This window comes from Coloeus monedula, assembly GCF_965178545.1.
Source record: "Coloeus monedula genome assembly, chromosome: 1".
NCBI classification, from domain to species: domain Eukaryota; kingdom Metazoa; phylum Chordata; class Aves; order Passeriformes; family Corvidae; genus Coloeus; species Coloeus monedula.
The window spans coordinates 128,085,062-128,108,686 of record NC_138781.1 but is presented as its reverse complement, the minus strand read 5'-3'; the positions used below and the strand labels follow the sequence as shown (position 1 = coordinate 128,108,686).

General features: G+C 36.2%; 1 protein-coding gene across 1 annotated transcript; it reads right to left on the bottom strand.

Annotated features, from left to right (window-relative positions):
• Nucleotides 1-361: 361 nt before the first annotated feature.
• HNF4G (hepatocyte nuclear factor 4 gamma) lies at nt 362-20,391 on the bottom strand (the record flags this gene model as incomplete). The annotated part of the gene is made up of 10 exons (XM_082302376.1): nt 362-480; nt 870-992; nt 1,466-1,702; nt 1,882-2,034; nt 4,736-4,823; nt 6,933-7,088; nt 11,159-11,265; nt 14,754-14,848; nt 17,189-17,357; nt 20,274-20,391. 10 exons carry the CDS (start codon nt 20,389-20,391, stop codon nt 362-364), a joined length of 1,365 nt encoding a protein of 454 aa, XP_082158502.1.
• Nucleotides 20,392-23,625: the final 3,234 nt, after the last annotated feature.

Below are 23,625 nucleotides of genomic sequence, written 5' to 3'. Positions count from 1 at the left end.
TATTAAGACAACAACTAAAACAGGAAATAAAAACATGAATCTGTGCAGTAATAAGATCTAAAAATAATATCAACCTCTATACATATTTGTCAGACTGCAGCATCCATAGTTACAGTTTGCATGCAGCAGTCAGAACAGCATTACTTTCCAAATCATAAGGTGTTTTAAGGAACACCCACAGTAGTGGCTGCTGAGGAAATAATTTCCTTTATCAACCTGAGATTTAAATGTGCAAGTGTTCTACCAATCTATCTAGTGCATGAAAAGGAAGGGGAGAAGGGAAGGAAGGAAGGAAGCAAGGAAGGAAGGAAGGAAGGGAGGGAGGGAGGGAGGGAGGGATGAGACAGAGACAGAAATATTATCACAATGGTTTTTGTTTCAAAATAGATTGCTGTGCAATGACTGAAGCTTGATTTGCAGACATTTTGTATTCTTGCCCAGAGCCTTGTGGAGGGGAAGGTAATGGAGTTTCTGGAGTTGCTGAAAAAGAACATAGAAAGAGTTACATCTTTTTATAGACTGGTGTACTCTGCATATACACACTACTGCACTGAAAGGGAGTCCTGTTGCATTTGACATGCTAGGGAAACAGGATATTTTAATTATCAGAATTTTTAGTTTATTCAAGACTGTGCATGTAAAAACAATGATATATCATAATGATGCTGAATTTTTAAAATTTAATTAAATTCAATTCAAAGTCTCTTACTTAACACCCTTTATATACATCCATTTTTAATGCACAATTATTTTAATTTAAGAATGATGATGAAATAGTTCTATGAACACTGACAGGCCACCATTCTAATTAATATTTTAAAATTAAACAGTGAAATTTTATGACAGAAGGCTAACTTGCAATTACTTACGTATCTGTTCTGTATGTACAGGCGCAGACATTGAACTTATGAGGACAGTTTGGCCAGTTAATGGATCTTGGGCTAAGTGAGGATGCATTGGATGATGCAGATGACTGGCATCATTAGAGGTACCTGCAAAAATAACATGAGCATATATCAATTCAAAAGAGCATGTTGTTGCCAGTGACTTATACTTCAGTAATTACATTTCCACAGAGTAAATATTTTGATTGGCAATTTGAATAATTGCCTCTGGGTATTCATTAAACAATTTAACCAGACTTCAAGCATATTAAGCACTGCGTTTATTTTCACTGTTTTGACTGCAATTACAGTGCATTTCATGAAATATTTGTAAGGATTCTTTAATCTGCCTAGGGAATTGTAGGACAACCCAGCAGTTACTGAGAAATACATAGCACAATCTGTCATTGTAGAACTAAGTTAACAAGAGGAACTGCCAAGACAAGAAGACTTTAGCTAACAGTTACACAACCCAAAGCTCAGACAGCGAGTCAGAGTGGTAGCTTAGATCAGGATTCCCTCAAAATCTCAACATGCTAAATTCAACATAAGACGGTAAATTTAACAAATTGTTAGCTTACCTCCCAGCAACATTTCTTGAAGCAAACTGTCAATTTTAACAATCCCAAATAGCTTAACCAATTGTATCTGCTCAATCATTTGCCAAGTGATACTTTGGAGTGTAGGCAGTAGAAGAAGAAGTTCTCCAAATCTTCCTCTGGAGTCGTACTGACGGTCATTAATATAATCCTCTAAACTGATCTGGACTTGGAATCGCATATTCTTAATCTTCAATGGATTACTCAAGCCTTTTGCATCTTAAAAAATGGCAAAAACTGAAAGTCAAGGCATATCATGATTTGGGAGGAGCATCTTACTGTTTTTCATTTTATTCTTTTCCATTCAGCTAGATAACATGAACAGATGCTACATTCACAAAAATTACTTTCAATACAATCACATGTAAAATAATTGAGAGATATTTTTGCAAAAATACCTGGATCAAAAAACACAATTGCTTTCAAGCAAGCATATTCATTGTCATCTATCTGAATTTCCTGGAAGGGACGAACTAATTCATCCAGAATCCGATTTGCCACTCGACAGATCTCTACTTCAGTGCTGTTGCGATGAATTATGTAATTGTTGCCTTAAAAAGAAAGAATACCAACATGTGAATTAATAGAAACATTTTGATGTAATGTATTAGTTGAAGGCAATTTTCAAAAGTACATTTCATATTGCTTAATCAAGTTAATAATTTTTTTAAGTAATGACTCTCCCTTGCATCACACACAACTTTTCCTTGTAAACAGAGTATATGTGCAAATTATAGCTGTCACCCTGTAAATAATCTATACATAAAAGTATGCCAACATGTGGAGTTACTGATTAGTCCACAGGACCAAAGTTTGTATTTGAATGTACAAGTATGAAGGAAGTAGACCTTTATGTTTAAATAACAGATAAATACACTAATGAATTGATCTTAAAATGTTTTCTTCCCTAATTAAAATAATATACCCCAAGCTGAATGACAAGGATTTGTCAATAGACGAGAGGAAATACTGGAAATGCTTCTTTTTCTAATGGATGCTTCTGTTGTTCCTAATAAAATTAGCATTGTAAAATTTTCAGTCAAGAATTAATTTTACCTTGGGTTTTTGTTTTTTGTTTTTTTTTTAAATATCCATTTTTGAGGTCTCCACTATGGCATCTTAATTCACCTTCTGGAGAACAATAGGAATATCACGAAGCTTTCAGAAGCCACCATGCAGTTTTTGAAAGAAAAACTGATAATTATATCACAAGAGATCCATGTCAAAATTACTTATAAACTTTACAGATACCTGCCTCCAAGTATCATAAACAAGCCTTGAAGCCTCAAATTGTTTCTTTTTTTGGTATATATGCTGATGCTGGTGATACTAAATATAATTTTCTTACTATTATGTTATCATTATTTTTCTTATTACCTTATTATTAATTGCAATAAAACTGCAATTTTTTTTGTTTTGTTTCTGTTAATTTTGTTAGTGAAACTGTATGTAGGGAAATAACTACCTTAAGAAAGCCATTTGTATAGCTTTTATCTTGAGAGGTGCTGGTGAGAGAAATACCTTCAGACCAAGCCCTTCTTGTCCTGTTAATGTTTTAATATGTGTAAAAATAAATTCAAGCTGATTTAGGGCTATGAAAAGGTAGGCCCAAAGAGGAAGGAGAATAAGTAGTAGAAAACGTCCTTGCACCACACTACCAGTGAAGAGACAAGTCTGAGTCCATATCCCATATAGTCTTGCCTCACACCAAAAACCCTGTCCAAGATGACTGTCTTGGGGTGACTTTATGATGTGTATCCCCTATCGCTGCACTATGCCCAGAAATTAACTTTGTGCCTCTCTGTGCCTTTAAACTGAGCCTGAGAGGGGGGAAAGGAAAAAACTGAGTGAACTTTTCAAAACAGTTGTTCAAGGACACAGACGCACACTCCTCTGCTTCTGCAGCAACAAGAGCGGAGGAAGCACCCTTCTTGCTTTTCAGCCAGTTTTCGGCTCCTTTTCTCCAGAGGGAGATGGAGAGGTGAACTTTGTTTTCCTGGGACTTCGGTTTTTCCCTTTTCTCTTCTGGACTGTTTCAACATCAGAACACATCAGGAGAATTTTCCACCGAGGCCCTGGAGGTGGGTCCACACCGGCCCAGCTCCAAGGAGGAGGAGAGAGACCACACCTACAGAAGGACTCTGAAATCTTCCCAGGTTTCTTTCCACAGGGAGAGGTTTTATTATTTAGCATTATTATCCTTTTCCTGTGTGTTTGTTAAATAAATAGTTTTTTATCTCTTTCACTTTCCTTCAAGGAAAGTTTATTTTTTTCCCAAATCTGGTGGGGGAGGGCCGGTTGTGACCTGCCTTCTAACAGAGGACATTTTCCTCCAAATTTGTCTAAATCGGCACAACGACCTACAGACTTCCTCGCGAAACAGCCCCAATGCTGAACATGTCTAATGAAACTCTTTTTGGCAGAGTACACTTCAGAGTGGCAGAGTATTGTGTCAAACAAGGCTAACAAATGCCTCATCACATCACCCTCCACACAGGCTCACATCTAATCTTGCAACTGGGACTTCCCATTGCATGAACTAGAAGACATGCTTCCATCACGTGACAACATCCTCTTCCCTGACAGCCATGCTCCCTTTATATAACCCAGCACAGGAGCTATTTCAGCTGACCAAGAATATGCTCCTGCAGGTGTGCCTGGGCACTGTGCCATGGATGCACCCATCTGTCACACAGCAGGAACAGCATGAATGATGTTTATGTGGTGGCCCTGTGGCAACTGTCGAGGAACCTGTGAGAGGGCTCTTGGGAAAGTGAGTTGCAGGGAACAGGCTATTTAATATTTTAGGCAGTAGAGTCAGAAGGACTCCTGAGAAAGCTCCAGATAGATGGTTTTCATGAAGACTGAAAGTACTACATGGGCAACATTCTGGCTGTTCCTTTCCTAAGCAAAGGGGTTTTTATGGTGTTTTTGTGGTTGGTATTGTTTTGTTCCATTGTTTTATGGGACAAAGGTGTAGAAAGGACAATAATGTAAGGAGGCAATTGCCAGGAACTCCCTTAAATTGTGGTTTCTGGTATCCAACAGACCTTTAGCTGTATTAACTCACATTAAACCATCCACCTGCTTTTGCTAGAACAGGCACGTGACATTATGTCATTAATAGCTATTTAGCATTCACAGAATGCATTGCTTTGATTGTGGCAGAACAGTTGTCCCACTTAAGTGATTACATCGTTGCTAATGTACTATAACATCATCATCAGTAAGTAAAACAAAACCAATATTTACCTAAAAGTAAAATGTCCTTATATGCCATGGACCGTTTTGCTGCTCCAAGCAACAGGTGCTCCCCAGCATGTGCTCTTAGCAGGGCAACCTCACAAAAAACCAGCAGACTCGTTAGATGATAAAGCAGTAAGTTTCAATATGAGCAAAAAAAAAAGAGGATACATATTACTGTGTGTTTGGTACATGTTTAAGACTGTTAAGATTCCAATGTAAAATGTAAAGTGAATGTAAAAATCTTAACATGATAAAAGTAGCACTCTCTAATTAAACTGTCACCCTCTGTCACTTCTAGCATTCTGTCTAGATTTTAAGTATCAGGCTCTGCAAAATACTTTTCAATAAATACACTACCTCCATTTATTTCCGAGTGCATATTCCCTTGACAAAGTTTTCTCTGGCTTTCTAAGTTGACATTAAAGACTCCAGTGGGCTGGAATGAACTGTTACAGTAAATTTGGTTCCATCACTGCTTTTTCTCTTGAACCAAAAATTTATGCAGCATTTAAAAGAGCTTTTTCCCAACAAAGCCGGATATGCTAAAAGAGCCACTATTGTCCACAAAGAGGAATCCAAATTTGTACTGCGAAGGCACTTGTGCTTATTAGTTTACTCTTTGTCACCTATTTACTTTCCTCTGGTTTTAATGTCTGCTTGAAATCTCAGCAACGGCCTTTATTTCCTCAAGGAACTCATCTCTTGACAAGTCATTCTAATCCAAGACAATCACTTTAGGAGAGATATAAAGGTACACAGCATCTGGGTAACACTTATCTGTTAAGACATATTGGGTTCTCAGTAGAGTTACCTTAGCTGCTCTGGCCTCCTCTGTGGTTTGTAAATCAGGCTGGTTCCCAGATCAGGAATCGTTTTTTCAAAATCAGATGGTTTATTTTATAACTGAATGCACAATGCCCCTTAGAAACCCGTTATCACAAATGAAAAAGTGGCATTTGTTTCATTTCTCAATGTCTTTGTCCCTACTTTACTAAGGTACTTAAGGTTTCAGAGTATTTCCCAATATGTACTCTTCAAGCACAGCAGGAGTGTTTTCAGCTTATCATTCTGAGCTGATATTTTATTTTTTTAAATGCAGACAAAAACATTTTAAGGACATTTGATACGTTCTCTTTTCCTTCATGCCATCATAACAATAAAAGCTGCAATATCTTTTGCTTGCTTTTGTTGCCCTTGTGTAGCCAATGCATTTGAAATTCTCTTTCACATGAGCAGAGTTTTAACTTATTTGAGTATGTTGAGCTTGTGCATGTATGTGCTCTGTGTGTCTGCAAAGACATCACTAAACTCCTGTTTTGGGGGGGTGTCCTGTGGCCTTAAACATGATATTCCTGAAGAAGGATATAGAGAAAGACTCAGTTCAAAACCAAGGATGATCTAGCACTTGCAGGATTTTGTTAAAAACTGAGAGACAGAGAAACAAAAAGAAGGATTTACACAATTCCAGTTCACAGAGTGATTTTCAAGATTAATCAGATTTTCGTGTGGAATCAAGAGATCCCAAGCAATGAATTAACCTCCTGCTGAGGCTGCTTGTCAGAGAACTGCTCACCACAATATGGAGATACTGGTTCTGGGTTTGTCAGCACAACCTAATCTGAAAGCCAGTGATATATTAGTATATACTATAGATGTGATGATAGATCAGACCTCTGTCATAAAAACACTCATGAATTTTCAAGATTTGATGCTTTTTCCCCTCACATTTATTATATACAGTATAATTTCAGTACATTGGATTGTATGAAAGATTATTTGCTATGGATTGATATCAGTATGCTTGGAATTTTTTTGAGATGCTATTTGCTTTTGGTTTTTGCAAGTAGAGAAGACCCACTTCAAATTAAATAACATGCTGTCTTAAACCATATTATAATGAAAAGTGAACACAAAATAAATACTTTTTAAGGTCACAAAAAAGTTCTGTTTCCAAAAGACTAGAGAAAGAACAAAACACTTAAAGACACACTGCTTTCCTGCTTCTTTTTGTTAATATCTTTTCTGAGGTGGTGGTGGTGTTATTTCAAAACTTAAAAAAAAAATGGTGGTCTAGTAAAGGGTGGGTCTAGTACCCAGCTCTATTTGTTCAGACAAAAAGGAATGAGTGCTTCATCATGACATTGAAATATCACAGGAGTAACAGAGCATTAATTAGAGTTTTCTCTTTGTTTTCCTCTTATACCTGGTCATCGAGTGGTAGTTCACAGAAGCCTGGAATATATTTAGCCCATTCCACCAGGACCAAAAGTTGTTGCTTCATAGATTCACAGACATCACTAACACTAGCAATTTTCTTAACATTTATATCAGTGCTAGCACCAGGACTGGAGATTGAGATCTGGACATAATGAGAGAAAAAAATGAACAATGTTAAATTCCATATAATTTTATTTTCACTGGTTAACAGCATATTTAAGAAAAAATCTCAGCAGTAATCGCAGATGCTCTTGAGAAATTCCTTGACCATAGGGACCACTACCCTGCACGTAAATTATACATTTTTATTTCTCATTATTGCCAGTGTGCATTGCAGAATGCTAAAACTTTAATTAATCATATCATGATACAATATCCTCTCATTCCAAAATACTATTTTTAAACACATTAGAGCTCTTTTCATTTGTAGAAGGGAAGTGTTTTGGGGTTTTTTTCCTTTAAAATGGTTGACATTTACTTCATTTCAGAAAAAAAGAAGAGCTCATAGTGGCATGCAGTAATATTAAGGGATAGAGATATTAAGAGAAAGAGAGTGATAAAGGGTTAGCATGTTCTTCTAGTGAAAAGATAAGTATCATTAACTTTAGAAGGTAAAATAGGGGGGTTTTAGTGCCTGGAGGAGAATGGTTTGCAATGATGAAGCAGCGGTATAGGCAGAGACCTGCGACATTTCAGAGGAAATGTAAAGGATATGAGAGTGCATTAGACCACCTGCAGTGAACAGTGCTCTGTGAAATGGCAAGAGAACAATATCTTTCTGGGCCTGAAGCTGGGGCACTTCTACTGAGCCAAATTCTTAAATTCTTAATGACTTTTCAAGGAAAGGAACAAAACCAGGCTTTCTCTGAAGACAGGAAGGAAAGCCAACTTAAGACAAAGCCAAACTTGAGAAGGTAAAGTCAGTTTATAGTTGCTATCATACTAGGGAAGCAAAAGAAAAAGGAAGCTGAAAAGGGAAAAAAAAAAAAAAAAGAAAAAAGGAAACAGAATGAAAAAGAGAGAAGAGAAGAAGAAGAAGAAGAAGAAGAAGAAGAAGAAGAAGAAGAAAAAAAGAAAAAAAAGAAAAAAGAAAAAGAAAAAGAAAAAGAAAAAGAAAAAGAAAAAGAAAAAGAAAAAGAAAAAGAAAAAGAAAAAAAGAAAAAGAAAAAGAAAAAGAAAAAGAAAAAGAAAAAAAGAAAAAAAAAGAAAAAGAAAAAGAAAAAGAAAAAGAAAAAGAAAAAGAAAAAGAAAAAGAAAAAGAAAAAGAAAAAGAAAAAGAAAAAGAAAAAAAGAGAAAAAGAAAAAGAAAAAAAGAAGAGATAAAAGATCACTGTACAAGGCCTATGAAACTGACTTTCCCTTTATGTTTTATTACCAAAAGCATACTCGGGAAATGATGTAACATGATTATCTTCCTCAGGAAAACAAAATAATTGTTTACTCTTCCAACACTACATTCCTACACTTTTCAGGATAGTGGAAGCTATTTAGGTTGACTCCTACCAGTTCCCCTTCATTCATATATCCATGTTAAATCTCACAGTGGGATCTCTGGTGAAATCCCTTATCCTTGGGTAGTCAAAAGGAGTTGAACTTCTGAACTAAAGCTCTGTGCTTCCTACATAATTCAGTAGTGTAAAACACTGAAAACAGCTTAGATATTAATGTCAGTTAACCAGACGAACATTAGTTCTCAGGGAAATACAGCAGCTAGGCAGGTGAAAAATTCCTCTGACCCATAATTCAAAGGCTATCATGTAGGAAAAAGGTTAGAGGTACTGCCTCTTTGTAGACAGAGAATGTGTGAAATCCATACTATAATCTTGAATCCATTTCTGGCATCTCCTGTACAAAAACCAGGTTGAAAATACTGAATATTGTTCAGGTGAGAGCTACCAGAGTGATTCGGTCTAGAAAACCTTCAGTACAGAAAGAGAGTAAAGAAATTCAATACCCCTTTTCCAGAAGAGTAAAAGGGGTCTTGGTCATGATTCAAAGGTACAAAGAAGAGATTTCTGATAGTAGGTCGCACTCTGATCTACCTGAAAATGATACTAACTATGCACCAACTAGAAGATAATACCTGAAGGTAAAGAAGAGGTAGATTGTTTAATTGTTAGACATAGTGACTCATGAAGTTAATACATTGTCCTTCCCTTAATATATTTTAATCAAAGCTGTGCATTTTTATAAATTACATCTTATATTACAAACTGCAGTCTCCAGGCTGAAATTACTTGGTGAACTTCTGCTGGGGATTCATGGGATGACTCCAGTGGAGTTCATTATGAACCTAGGATTTCATCTCTTGACAAGGATATGAAGCTATGTGTTTTTCAATTTCTATTTCTGTATTACTTTTACCTGCCTCTCATTTATGGGATACAACACAGGAGTCACTGATGTGACAGCATCATAGACTAGCACAGGTTAGGAGGGACCTTGGAAGATCATCTAATCCAACCTTTTGTGGGAAAGCAATCCTAGAGGAGATTATCTAGCACCCTGTCCAACTGCATCTTGAAAATCTTCAGTGACGAGGACTCCACCACATCCCTGGAAAGGTTGCTCCAGTAATCGCTTGTTCTCACTGTAAAAATTTCTGTCTGGTATTGAGAAGAAACCTTTGCCAGCGTAACTTCTACCATTAATGACATGATGAACATGACAATATAACACTGTATCCCAATAGTTCTGCAATCCTTCAGGGACAGATTTCTTTATTCATATGAGAATCCAGCATGCCCTTTTCATATTTACATAATCCTGAAAGCCTCTCCCAGGTCTGTTGGAGAAAAATTATACTTAGACAATTCCCCCCTGTAAGGGATCTTAAGGAACAAAATAACTATTTTTCCCTATTTAATATGAAAATTTCAAAAGGGATTAATGCCACCCTCTTCCTCATTTCACAGCTGAAGTACTTGGATAGTGTTTTGGGACACTATCAACTCCTCTAAGTCTCTTCTCAGGACTGAACTCATCGTACAGACCTATGAAATTGAGGGAAAAACAAGTACTTTTAAGACTTTGATTTTCCATCATGTTAATGTAGCCTCTTGGATTCTGAGGCCATATACGCTTGACATAGTGGAAGCAATTCTGTTCTACTAAAACATACCAAATAGTAAGTACAATAAATTTGTGTACACACAAGGTGATGTTTTAGGCCCAGAACCTACTGCTTGAAAATAACTTTGTGCTATGAACAGCTGAGGATGTGATTCTGTTCAAGACAGTTCTTATTCCTGAATTGCATATACCAGCTGGAAATGATTAAGGAGTATTATAAGAAAAGCACAATAAGCAAGTTAAAAAATTACTAAGGGGATAAAAATAGCTATATTTTTCATATTGTATAGGTATGAAAGGTAGGAAGGTACATTATATTCATCTGCTCTGCCTGGACATGCAATATGTGCCAAAGACTACTCCCCAGTAATTCCTGCATCAATTCTTTACAGACAGTTCCAGCCTAAGAGAGATGCTTATAAAGGATGAGATTACAAAGCATTTTGGGATGTATAAATCAGTCAGCATGAAATCATAAAGGTGGCAGTTAAATTCTAAGCAAGTTAGTAAGAGGTGCAAGAATGCAGAATCAATGACCATGATTTATCTGAGGTGCAGAAAAGGACTGGAGACTGTTCCATTCAGCAATTGATTGGATAGGAAAAAAAAAGAAAAAGAGAAAATGAAGTTCAGATGAGACAAAGAAAATTTAAAAGCAAGATGTGAATAGACTCTGCAGTTGGAACACTTCTGTTTGCCTTACTTATAATGTCTAAGGATATTAAAAATGGGATTTTCAAAAGAATGTAAGGAAGTGAGTGTCCACACCCCTTTGAATGTAATGGCTTGGGACAAATTTTTCCCTATGTTTGATGGGAAAGGCAGCTTCAAGGATAGATAGATGCCACCAGCTGCCTAAGACGGCAACTGATTTAAAAGCAGATAGAACCATAAACCTTTATTAAGAAAGGTGCCTAAGACATATTGTCCTGGACAAAGTAGAATTTTTTTTATTGACTTTGCTTCAAGAATGTATTCTATTACCAGTTCTTTCATTGAGAAGAGGAAGCTGTGTGCATTTTAAAAGTAGAAAAAAGTAATCTCAACAATTATATTCCTAGAATAAGAAATTGAACAATATTTAATTTTAGTAAAAGTGGTCCGAACATCACTAAATAATTTTGTGATAGTTCTCAGTACCTGACGTGAGAGTGTCTCAGCTTGCGACAATGTGCTAATAGAGGGACTGTTGCAGCCATCAAAAGTGTTTCTTCTCGTACTTATCCTGTCCCGTTCATTTTGTACAGCTGGAAAAGAATAATCATCTCATTTATTGACTTGAAAACACTGACACACAGTAAAATTTCAGAACTTTACTAGATTTCAGAAGATAACTGTAAGAACTGAAAGGTATGACATTCAAAGAAGATGATCTGCTTTTAGCTCTGAGTGATGAGGAAGGATGATAATACATGTTTATGGTCTGTATTGGTACACTAATTGCCCGTAAAAAGCATGTATAACTAATTGTAGAGGGAATATTATTAATTATCAGCACTTTTGTCACTGGATTAATTACAGTAAAACCTCTTCCTTTGAACTTGAACACATGGTTTCAATTTTAACCAATTTAAGTCAGGCTTTATGATAACAGCAGAAATGGACATCTCCAGACTGCCAAACAGGTCAAGTAGTACAGCACCACTACTGAAAAAATATCTGTCAGAGGAAGTATGAAAGCCCTATTCATGCTCTGCTGTGTGAAACAATGAAACAGGAATGAATCATGACTTTAATCCACTAGTAAAATAATTTTGAAACTCACATCTCATGCTCCTCGTCAGTGACATTGCATTCATAGCCAGTTTATGGAACATTAACTAATTTAAAGGGAAAAAAAAAAATCAACCCAAAAATAACGCACCAAAAAAATTTAGGACAGTAAATTCAGTAAGTTTTGTCTCATGGGGTCCAAAAAAAAGCATTTGAAAGAGCTTTGGATAAGGAATCTGCAATCAACACATGCGAAGCTTATGAAGCAACAAGGCATACTTTTGAACTAAAGGAAGAAGAAAAAGTAAAAACTATCAGTCAAATCTTTCTAAAACCTAGATCATGTCGAAGATTAGGCCAAGGAAAATAAAAAAGGAGAGAAAAAAAGAATTGCATCAACAGAAATCTTTTTATTGTATAAGGACTCCCATTGTCCTTTAAGAGCAGCATCTTTATTTCCAAAGATACATTTGCTGTTTTGTGGGAAACAATCTGCATTACAGAATTTAGGAGTAGTACAAGGGGCTTCAATTAAAAAAAAAATAGTCTCTGCACTGAGTAGGTTCAGGGTTTATCTGAACAATGCACACTGTTTATTCCAGAGGTGTACTAACTTTTTGCAAGGACATTCGCTGATGGGCCTTTTATTAAGGTCACTCTAAGAAATCTTGTGGGGTGATAAACACATAGTATGTTGTAGACAGGAAAGAGGAAACATAACCTTTTGTAAAAGAATGCTGAAACAAACATCCACTGAATCTAAGCAGTTTAAGTTCTGCACAGATAATTAAAATAAGTTCAGCACTGATTAGTTTTACAAAAATAGTAAGGTGTTCTGACAATACTCCACCTTTGAAAGTCACTGGTGGAGTACACTGAAAACCATAGTTGGATGCTTTAATTTGCTTCTACATAGACATAATTTTGGATTATTAGACTAGACTATCTGGCTAAAGCCTTTTTGTCAATTCAGGCTAAAATAGCCTTAAACAGACTCCATGAGGAGGGTGGTATATTTGCTCAAAGAGGACTTTTAAAGCTTTTACAAATTGAAGCCTTTCTTATCTTTGTCCTGAAGAAAGAGATTTTCTAGAAACATGAGAAACTACCATAGACTCCATGCTACACTTACACTATGAGACATGCCCTAACCATGTAGAGAGGTTATAACAAAACAAAAGTAGTGTTGAAAGTTTTAGACACAGTGGGATCAGAGTAGGGCAGAATAGTGTTAAGTAGGTTAAAAGTTTTGTGCCATGCACCAGGTTGCATTGGTATATTGAGGGAAATGAGCATTTCTGTGGTTTGGGATCCCCAGCACATGAAAGATACTGGAAAACTAGGCAGTGTCCAGCAGAGGGCTACGGAGATGTAATCCACAAGTTGCACAAGGTGAAGCAGAGACAAGCATCTTTGCTTATGTGTAAACGAGAAGACCAACATGGATGTGAGGGTCTTCATTTCTGTAGCATACAGAAAATGGAGCCAGATTCTTCTCAGATGCATAATGAAAAGACAAGACCCAATGGATCCTATCCTAACTGCAGTAAGACATATTCCAACTAGTTATAAGGAAAAAACCCTTCCCATTGAGGGTGGTCGAGTACTGGAAGAGCTTGCCGAGCAAGAGGTTGTTGAATCTCCCCTCTCAGGACTGTGTAAATCTGTCTGGACAGGGTCCCAAGCAACCTGACTGAACCTAGATGTCAGCCTTGGTTTAAGTGGGGAAAAAACTAGATGAATTCCAGATGTCCCTTCTGAGATGAACTATTCTTTAATTCCAGGTTTTGAAAGTCTCTAAAGCTTGCTATTTCCAAAACTTTTATGGCTGCTGTGGATACACAGATCTTTCCCTTTCTTCCCATTAGATTGATAACATATATACAATACGTTACTGATTTAATGGCTCAAATTCCAAAAGGCTGAAGTGTCTTAAAGGAGAGCCACAAGAGTTAACTAACCTATTTCATACCCTGTGTAACACTGTTTAGAATATCCCCATCCAGCTTCAAGGAGAAAAATCCATTTTATCCCATACCAGGGACTTGAACACTACCAAAGCACTGCTACAGTACAAATACTTAAGAGCATAAAGAAAAAGCTTCCTTTGTACAGACTAAAAGAATGATGGCCGCGTTACAAGAGAACTGAGCACTCACATTTCAGACTGGCCTGCAAGCAGATGCACATTGCTCCAAACAAAAAAGGTAGCAAAGTTTGTGACAAATGACTTTTGAATGTGTATTTGAAAAGGATAAGGACATCTTTTGCCTCCACATCATAACTGCCCTTGAAACAACAGCCCCAACAAAAAAAAAAACATCTCTAATATTTGCACTGCCCTTCTTTCCCTATTGCTCTGCTCTGTGGTCATTTGGTCCTTCCGCTCTCACAGAAGAATCACTGTTACACGTGTTTCTCATATCTGTCAGTGAGATGCATACGTAACAATTTTCCTATATTAAGCCCTAAGGAAATTAGATTTTTTGTTAATTAATGTGAGCACTCCACTGACAGATACCACTATTCTTCTCACTATTTTTTCACTCAACTTCACATTCCTTTCTCTGGCTTGAATGCTTCATACAGTTACATTTAAGGGAAGAACCAGTAAATTGGCACTGTCATTATTTAGTGTAGGAAAAAAAAGCCAGATAGATATTTTATTACACAGATTTGGTGGAACATTTTAAGTAAAATCTATTGGTTTGAAATATTCCAGCATATGGCTCAATAGGTAGAAATCAATGAATTTTGGTGCCAGAATTCATGAATTAAACAGTTGCAAATTCACTTTACATCTATGGACTTCCTTATGTTCAAAGTTCTAGAACTGCTTACCCACTTGAAAGTTAGAAGACACATATTTCACCTTAGTATAAAAGCACTTCCCCATTATGAAGGCATTGTAGCAGATTTTCCATTGGTTTATTCTGCTGGAGTTTTTTAGAATTTTCATTATATTTCAAAGCTAATTCAGATTTTTTCTCTTCGTATATCAAATAATAAACGACTCCATTACCTTCCTTTTTCATTCCTGCTCGAAAACACTTTTTTAAACGACAATATCTGCATTGATTCCTTTTGTCCTTGTCAACAACACATTGTCGGTTGAATCTATCAGAGACAAGAAAAGGCAAATGTATAAAGCATTAATAAAGTAGGACCCTGATTACAAAGAAGCAAACCAACTAATCTGTCCTGTCAGAATCATTTCTATAACCACAGACTCTCTTCTTCAGTTGCACTGATTATTCTTCTTTATTAATCAGTTTTGAGAGCTGTTTCGTACCTGCTCATTTTCTAGGAATATATGCATGTGTACAAATGTGTATGCATTGGAATAGGCAAGTGTGGAAAATTTTGTAGTTATGTACATCATTTACACCTCAACTGATTTCTGAGGTATATCAGTAACTGGCTGCATCAAATGGTGGTGGAGGAAAAAAAGAAGAAAAACTGCAAATAGAAAAAGGAAAGGACAATCAAGGAAAAATCCAAGTGTTGCTGCCATGGAGGAGCCCCTTAGCTGCAAAACCATTACCCTTGTCTGGCAGTGTTTACTCCTTCTGGGAGATAACAATGAACAAGCTGCATGTTTTATCACTACAGGTGGCAACCTAAACAGGAAATGAGAGGAACCAACACAATGAAATAAAGGCTTGAGGAAATACACGGAGCATGACACTGCAAGGTGGCTTACCCTGGCTATTGTGCACATCTACAGGTGTGCCTCAAGTGAATGCAGATGAGCCATTTGCCCCTCTCCCTGTCTAGGTCTGCCTTTTTTTCTTTTCATGTGTTTGTTAGATAAACAGACTGAAAAAGCAGAACTCTTCCTGAAATCACTTGTGTCAGCTCTTGACACACCACTTTAGGGTATGCCTATGCTATATCACCGTGCTATGCCTGTAAGGAAGAGGCTTCCTTATAAGAGTATTACACAACCAAGGAAGAGTGAAGGAAACAACATTTCCAGTAACAAACCATTCTTAGAAATGTTTTCTCGTTACCCCATACAATGGCACAAGGGGACAGAGAATGGGGGCTACAGCCGGTTCACCACATGTTGTCTCTGCTGCTACTTCCTCCTCAAGGCGAGGACTCCTCACATTCTTCACCTGCTCCATTGCCAGGCCCCTCAAAACAGAGACAGTTCTCCATGAACTTCTCCAATGTTAGTCCTTCCCATGGGCTTCTTCACGAACTGCCCCAGCATGGTTGCTTTCCACAGTGTGCAGTCCTTTAGGATTGGGCTGCTCCAGCAATGGGTCCCCTGCAGGGTCAAAAGCCCTGCCAGAAAACCTGCTCCAGTGTGGGCTCCTCCTTCCATGGGGCCATAGGTGTGGCCAGGAGCCTGATGCTGCAGAGTCTTCTCATGGGGTCACAGCCTTCTTTCAAGCATCCACCGTCTCCAGCAGGAGGTCCTCCATGGGCTGCAGGTGGATATCTGCTCTGCTGTGAATTTCCATGCATTTCATGAGGACAGCTGCCTCACCATGGTCTGTACCATGGGTTGCAGGAGAATCTTTGCTCCAGCACCTAGAGCACCTTCTCCCCCTCCTTCTCCACTGAACTTGGTATCTTCAGAGCTGTTCCTGTATCACGTTCTTACTCCTCTCTTCTCTAGCTACATTTTGTTTCTGCACAATGATTTTTTTTTTTTTCTTCTTAAATACATTATCCCAGAGGTACTACCACCATTGCTGATAGGCTCAGCTTTGCCTGTCTTGGAGTTGGCTGGCATTGGCTTCACCAGACGCTGGGGACACTTCTGACAGCTTCTCACAGAATCCACTTTTGTAGCCCCATCGCTACCAAAATATTGACTTAAAAATCCAATATAGCCTTTCAGTGATTTGTTTAAACTCATTGAGTTTTCCATATGTTCTGCTCATGGCTCAAACTGGACAGTTTATGGACCTGAGCTTGCACAGAAAATTTCATCAAAAATTGTGCAGGGTGATATTTTGGGCACCATTCGGAAAGTAACAGATTGTCATTCAGACTGACGGGAGCAAATGGCTGCTCAAAAGACCTGTGTGTCACACCAAGTGGGAATATGTGCAAAGGTGTTTGTATGGCCCTTAAAACAAGACTCATAAATCTTAGACTTACTATTCAAAAACAACCTTCAAAAGGAAAGAATTTTTGAAAACAGTTAAGAATTACAGTTTTCACATTGCAGTGAAAATATGAGCATTTTTCCTTTTTTTTTTTTCAGGAAATGACTTTTGTAATCATAAATAAAAGAGTGAAATAGCTTCTGAGTGATGTAATGATATCAACAACATCAACAAGTATCTGGAATATAGTCTGGAGTGTGTAATATCAAGTAGCATTCCTTAAGAAAAAGCTGAAAATACCCCAACATAATTTGAAAATTCTGATAAGGTCTGAATACAATTTTTCCTTAAATTCATTAATTTAGTGACTCTAGATGATCTTTTGAAATACCTGCATGTATAGACGTGGTTTTTCCTTATGCTACGTCTAAAAAATCCCTTGCATCCATCACAGCTGGAAGCACCATAATGTTTTCCAGTCGCTCGGTCTCCACATATTGCACAGAGACTACTGACCCCGTTGTCAGCAGCATTCATGTTGACAGCTTCTCCTGAACTGTCTGACAAGAGACAAGAACATACACAGTTATGGACAAAACTTCCAACAACCACCTCATGCGCAAATTGTACCTAAATAGAGGGTTTTTCTGGCCTTTTCTCTTAATTGCCACTTAACAATCTATACAGCATGACCTATCTGATTACGTCTGGTTCTTACGGATGTGAATACTTTCAAAATTATAGAGATGTTAAAAGAATTTATGAAGTTCATAACAACAAATAATTGTGTTCTAAACTCTGTTCAGCTGCAGGGTTAAAAATTAAAGCGCACTTCTTCATTTATAATTACACATACATTCCTACTAAAGGAATACTGAAAGATTCCTGAAGTTCCTGAAGAGGAACTTTGGCACAAAGCGGTGTTAACTGGTAAAGATCTCTTGTATCAGTTCTCATACAAGCTGGCAATAGCCGGTAACTCTCATACAAATGTTTGTGACTTTAAACAAAGAAACAAAAAAAAGAGCGGTTTTGCACAACTTAATTTAAAAAAACCCAAACAAAAATGCATGCTAAGAGTCTGTTATTTCCTCAAATATATTTTTGACAGGAACACTGGTGCAGTCTCTCCTTGCACAGAATATTAGCTATGTGATTAACAATTAGTTACTGAATATGGTAAACACTACTGAATAAGTTCACCTGAAATCAAACCAGTTATATTTATACTTTGAGTCACAATGTTAGAAGACATGTTCAAAACAACAATTGCAAAATAGATTTTTGTTTTGCTTCTGGTTTAAATGGAAGGAAAATATGCCCTAAGCATTTGTAGCTGTTTTGTCCAGGAGAGGAAAGAGTGCTACATTAATTAGATATGCAAACAGATTCAAAAGTCAAGTACATGAGGTCATGAACAGTGTACAGGATGAAGAGTAAAACTGTTAATATTGATATATACTATTATTCGTATTATATAGATCCAACTGAAATGTATAACACAAATACATTATAAAATTTTCATTGTGTCTGGCAGAGCTTAAAAGTTAAAGAGTTCTTTAGATACAGAGAGAAGCAACCTTTCTGTTTTGTTTTGGTTTACAGAGCTGTAATTGATAGGAATTATATTAGAAATGATTAAATAAAACGAAATCTTATAAGTAAGAACTCAGTTCTGTAAAGATTTTATTTTAAAATCAGAATTTTCATGACTGGAAAATTATTTTTCAACTAGGTTACAGAATTGTTTTAGAAAAATATAAGACTTTTCTTTTGTGGTTTTGTAACTTTGCATCATACAGCAGAATAATTAAAAATACAATATTTGAATGTTATGATGAAAAATTTCACAGCAATATAAGTTGTGCATATAAATACAAGGACATATTTATTTTCTTTGGTGTTATTCTAAAACAAAATGTTTGGAAAATTGACCTGATGTTGAAAAATTCTTTGATTTCAATAGAACTGTGTAATCTGCCTGAATGTGGCTTGTTAAAGTTCTCTAAATGCTCCCAATTAATTTAGACAGCTAGAAAAGATACACAGGAAGGTTCATAAGTGGCAGCTTTCAGTTCCAGACTAGCACTGTAACAAGACAATGTATTTATAAATGCTGTAAGAAAATATTTAGGCTAAACTCTAAACAAACTCTAAACATAAGAAGGCTGTACCTGATAACTAATAATTATCAAGCTAATCACTTACAGTGATAATTTAACCAGCTCTATCGCCAACACATAATGCAACCAAGCACAATCTCCCTAATCTGGCTTCCCATTTTATTTAACATTAACAGATCCAAAAGGGTGCTATTCAGCAAAAAACAAATGACCAATGAAATACCCATATTAGGACAAAAAGCAGAGAAATCATCTAAAGTTATATAATCATTGTTGATAGCTTCAAATTCAGTCAGGGCATAAAGGTCTGTTTTTTCTTCCTAAATCAATAACCAAATCTACCCTTCTATTTACTAAGCTTGCTGTAATGCAACATCAGAAATTCAGATAAAACTTAAAGCCCAACAATGAAACCTTAATTAGTTTCTCTATGGCAGGAATATGTGGAAATTCAGGTGCTAAATATTTTTCCTGCAAATCACTACATATTGGTTCTGCCTTTTAAAAATACATACTACTATATATCTATGAATTGTTCTTTAAGATATAATAAGCCAACATTTTTAGTGTATTAAAAGATCTGGAAGGCCATTTTTGAGTAGTTTAACTTGCCTGATACTTTTATTCTTTTATTCTTTTTTTTTTTTTTTTTTTTTTTTTTTTTTTTTTTTTTTTTTTTGGTCAGTACTCAATAGCAGAATGAAATGGCATGCTTTCTATTTCAAGCATAAATTATTGATACAACTTCTCAAAAATTGCATATAAAAAGTCTGCCTAAAGTGTTACATTAGCCAAATGCAAATACTTTTTCTCAGCAAAACATTATCCCCTAGAAAGCCAATGTGATTCTTTTTTAATCACTCTTGTTCCTATATACACTTAGCTAGAAAGGTTAGATCAACACTTAAATAAAAAAAATATTGGTTCAACAATTAGAAACTAGGCATCAAGAAACAGTAGCTAATTTTTTTTCACAAACCTCTGGATGACTTTGTCCTTTCTTTCTGAAAGTTATATACAAAATATACTTCCATGTCCAAACTGTCAATACTAGTTATTCATTTGTCTTACAGTAAATAAAACAACTGCTGAATAGACCATTTTCTTCCTTTGATTAACTGACTGGTGACAGTACAGCTACTTTATTATATATAACCTCTCTTTTATTTTCCTTAAAGAATTATAATGTTACTAACTTAGAGTCAGCGATGAAGTGTAAGAGAGCAGATTTGTAGTTTGAAAACAACCCCCAAATGCTCCATTAATAAAACATTTAACTAACACCTTATAGCATTTCTAAACTTCACTTTTTCTGTTAACTGGCTTGATTTTGCCTCACAGGGCAGAACTCACCATTGCCATTATACAGAATCTGCATAGTTTCAAACTCCAGTGCTGTATATGTCGGATCTAAAACTTCACTGTAGTTTGCCATTTCCATGTCCAGTATTGGTTCTGAGAGCCTCATCATTGAATGCAAAAGCAGTGGAAAAGCTGTTCAAATGTACAACCTTCCCATTCTGTTTCACAGTGATTGATAATCCAAAGTTAACTATAACTGTGTCACTTACGTGCAGCAATGGGAGGAGCTGGAAAACTGCTTCTGCATGCTGTATTTTACCTGGGTATTTTTTTTCTTTTATGATACAGTGCAACCCTTCTGATAATCTTGGAATGCTTTTTGAAATAATCTTATCAGGAGTTGTATTGGTTCCAGTTCTTGCATGAACCCAAGGACGTGCAGGAAGCTTCCTATCCCTTATTCTTTGCTGCACATTTTGTTGTCAATGTGTGGTAAAACAGTTCTAAACAAACTACTCTGGTTGTTCTGTGTAGAGACTTTAATTTCATATGACTGCTCTCTCTCTTCAGAACAATAAGGAAATGTGGTATGATTATGGACTATCTCAAACTATACCCAAATCACCCACCTTCATATTTTAAAAGACAGCTGTAAAAACCTCCCATTTTACAGCTGGTAGTATTCTTTCCCACTGTCAATGACCTAGCTCTGTAGGCATCCTTAAGCAAGACTTCAAGTCACACAAGCGTGCAGCAAGGCCAGTTCATAAATCCCCTCTATCACACACTGTGCTGCTGTAATGGCTCCGGGCACTGGACCCTCCACACTCTCAGACAGTGGCTTCCTGCTCTAACCCTCCTTCATACAAGATGTGATGGCTGCATGGCATTTCCAAGCACCATTCAGATGCACAGGGGGAAAAGAAATATTAATCACTGTCTCTGTAATGAAGAATCTCTAGGTAGGTCCACAGCTCATCAGTTGGTAGACACGGCATGTACAAACCCAGTTAAAAACCCCCCTGTAAAGCTGCTTGAATCTGTGCCAAATATATAGCTGAACAGCAGAATTTCACTTGCTAATCTGGTGCTTTCAAATGTTGGATAGCAGGATTTCAAATGTTATTACTTCTCAATACATTCTTTACAGAAAACTACCCTTTACACTGCTGAAAAACAGTTACATAAAGATTACATATACAGGAAAACTGCCCAGTTTATGCCTAATTAACAAGTGCTAGTAACTGTATACACAGCACTGAAATGCATATTTGAATGGAGAAGAGTGTCTGCAGTTGCTGTTCAGTAAAAGTAGCTGTAAAAGGGCACCTGTAGTGGTTTAGTAACATAAACCAACTCCTTGATTAACTAATTAAATAAATAAATATTTTAAAAAGCAATTTGTGACAGACAAGTTACCAGTGAAGGAGGAAAATTTACATGAAAAGACCTAGAAAAAAGCCTTTCAAAATTCATACTTCTAATATCCATGTCCCCAGGGTTACCTGAGAGTCACAAATCATCCTGTCTCCTTGTGGACATGTAGATGCAGTCTCAGGCCAGTTCTCCTCCTGACTCCAACAGAGCCCAGTAACATAATTATGACAACAGGATTCTTGTATAATTCACAGACCTATCCCTAAACCAAAGCATATTTACAGTTGTGTTACTGCTTGCACAAATTCTCAGATTTTAGAGGGTCTCCACAGGGGCTGTCCTTTTCAACCTACTGCTATTCCTTTTCCTTTAAACCATTCATCCATTACTGTACTTAATGAGATATCAAAAACTGAAAAAGGTACTTCTTAAAAAGGGCAATCCTATAATTTCATGCATTCATATGAATAGCACATTTATTAACAACTGATATGACTACAAATACTTCCTATACACAACAAATGACAATACCAAAAAATGGCAATTTTTAAAGATATTTAAGAATATGACTGAAATTTTAGAATATTTACTGTCTGCAATCACATAAAAAAAAATTACTCAGAAAGTGTCATTTCACAGTACTGGAAGTGTACAAGGTTTCATAGTTTTTAAACACAGCTAATATTTCTTCCTTTTTCTTAAAGAAATATATTAAGATTGATGAAGAGCTATTTTTTGACAGCCAATATTGCTTAGGAAATCACTGTAGTTTCATCATGAGATGGAATAATTTTATATTACCTGATAGCTCAGTTTGAAAAGTTTCTTCTGTAGCAGAATTTGTTGTATTTGCTACAACCATTTGTTGTGTTTGTATGGTATTTGCTATAAAACTAATTACTATTTACATAAAAAATGATTCATTGCCTTAAGATGCTAATTAGCAAAATATAAAAATGCTTACACGTTAACTAGAATTCTCTTTTGTTCTTCAGTGTACACTTTCTGATAAGATTTTCTATAAATATTATCTGGGTTTTAATACCAAAATTGTATGCTTGCAAACATATCCATTGCATATTTTTTTAATTCAAAATGCCAGTTCTGAAAACATTCTGCCATACAAGTAAATTTAAAATAAGGGAATGGATGGAAGATGGAAGATATCAAGTATGACATGATCAAATCCTGCTATTCCCTCTGCTATTAGCAGAACTTCTTCAATGCTGCCAAAACAGGTCCCTTAGTGACTGCTAAAGAGAGGGAATGAATTGACCCTTCATACTTCTGTCATGTAAAAACTTATTTCAATTGATTTTTTAATATGGAAAAATGTACGCTACAGGAAAGACATTCTTTATACTATTTTTTCATGTTTTGCTATGGAAACTTCTTACAGTCAAATCTTGCACTCATAAAAATGTGCTTTCTGGGGGATTTTTGGCATCATGAAGTACATCATGAACAATTAGTGTATACTAAATCACTATGGTAAAATATTAATATGTTTTCTTTCAGCCTTATGTGGATTAGAATGCAGTCCCGGAATTAGAGCAGTTGACGAAAGAAGCTAATGATGAACGGCTTTTGGTCTTATGTCAGTCCAAGCTTTATACTGTTCACTACTATTCAGACTCCCACACAGCAGATTTCTTTTCATATTGGACACCTGCACTGTTCTTCAAATGCTGAATGACACTGCAGCTTGTAGTACAAAACGTTCTAAGTGAAGTCATCTACTACTGACAGCCAAGAAATATCAGCCTAAGGTAAGCAAAAGTTTTAAAACTGTGTAATTAGTCAAACTGCTAAGCACTTCTTTGAGATAAGTGATAATGTAAATTTGAGTAAGAAATAATTTCTCAAAGTAAATTTACCAGTAATTGTGAAAAGAAAGCTACACAACAATGGTTTTGTTCATGTGGTTTTCTTGCTTTTTTTCTTTAAATCTGATGACCTCAGGATCACATACAGATCCTAGCATTCCTATCTTATCTTTAAGACTATTAACTCTGTTAATTGTTCA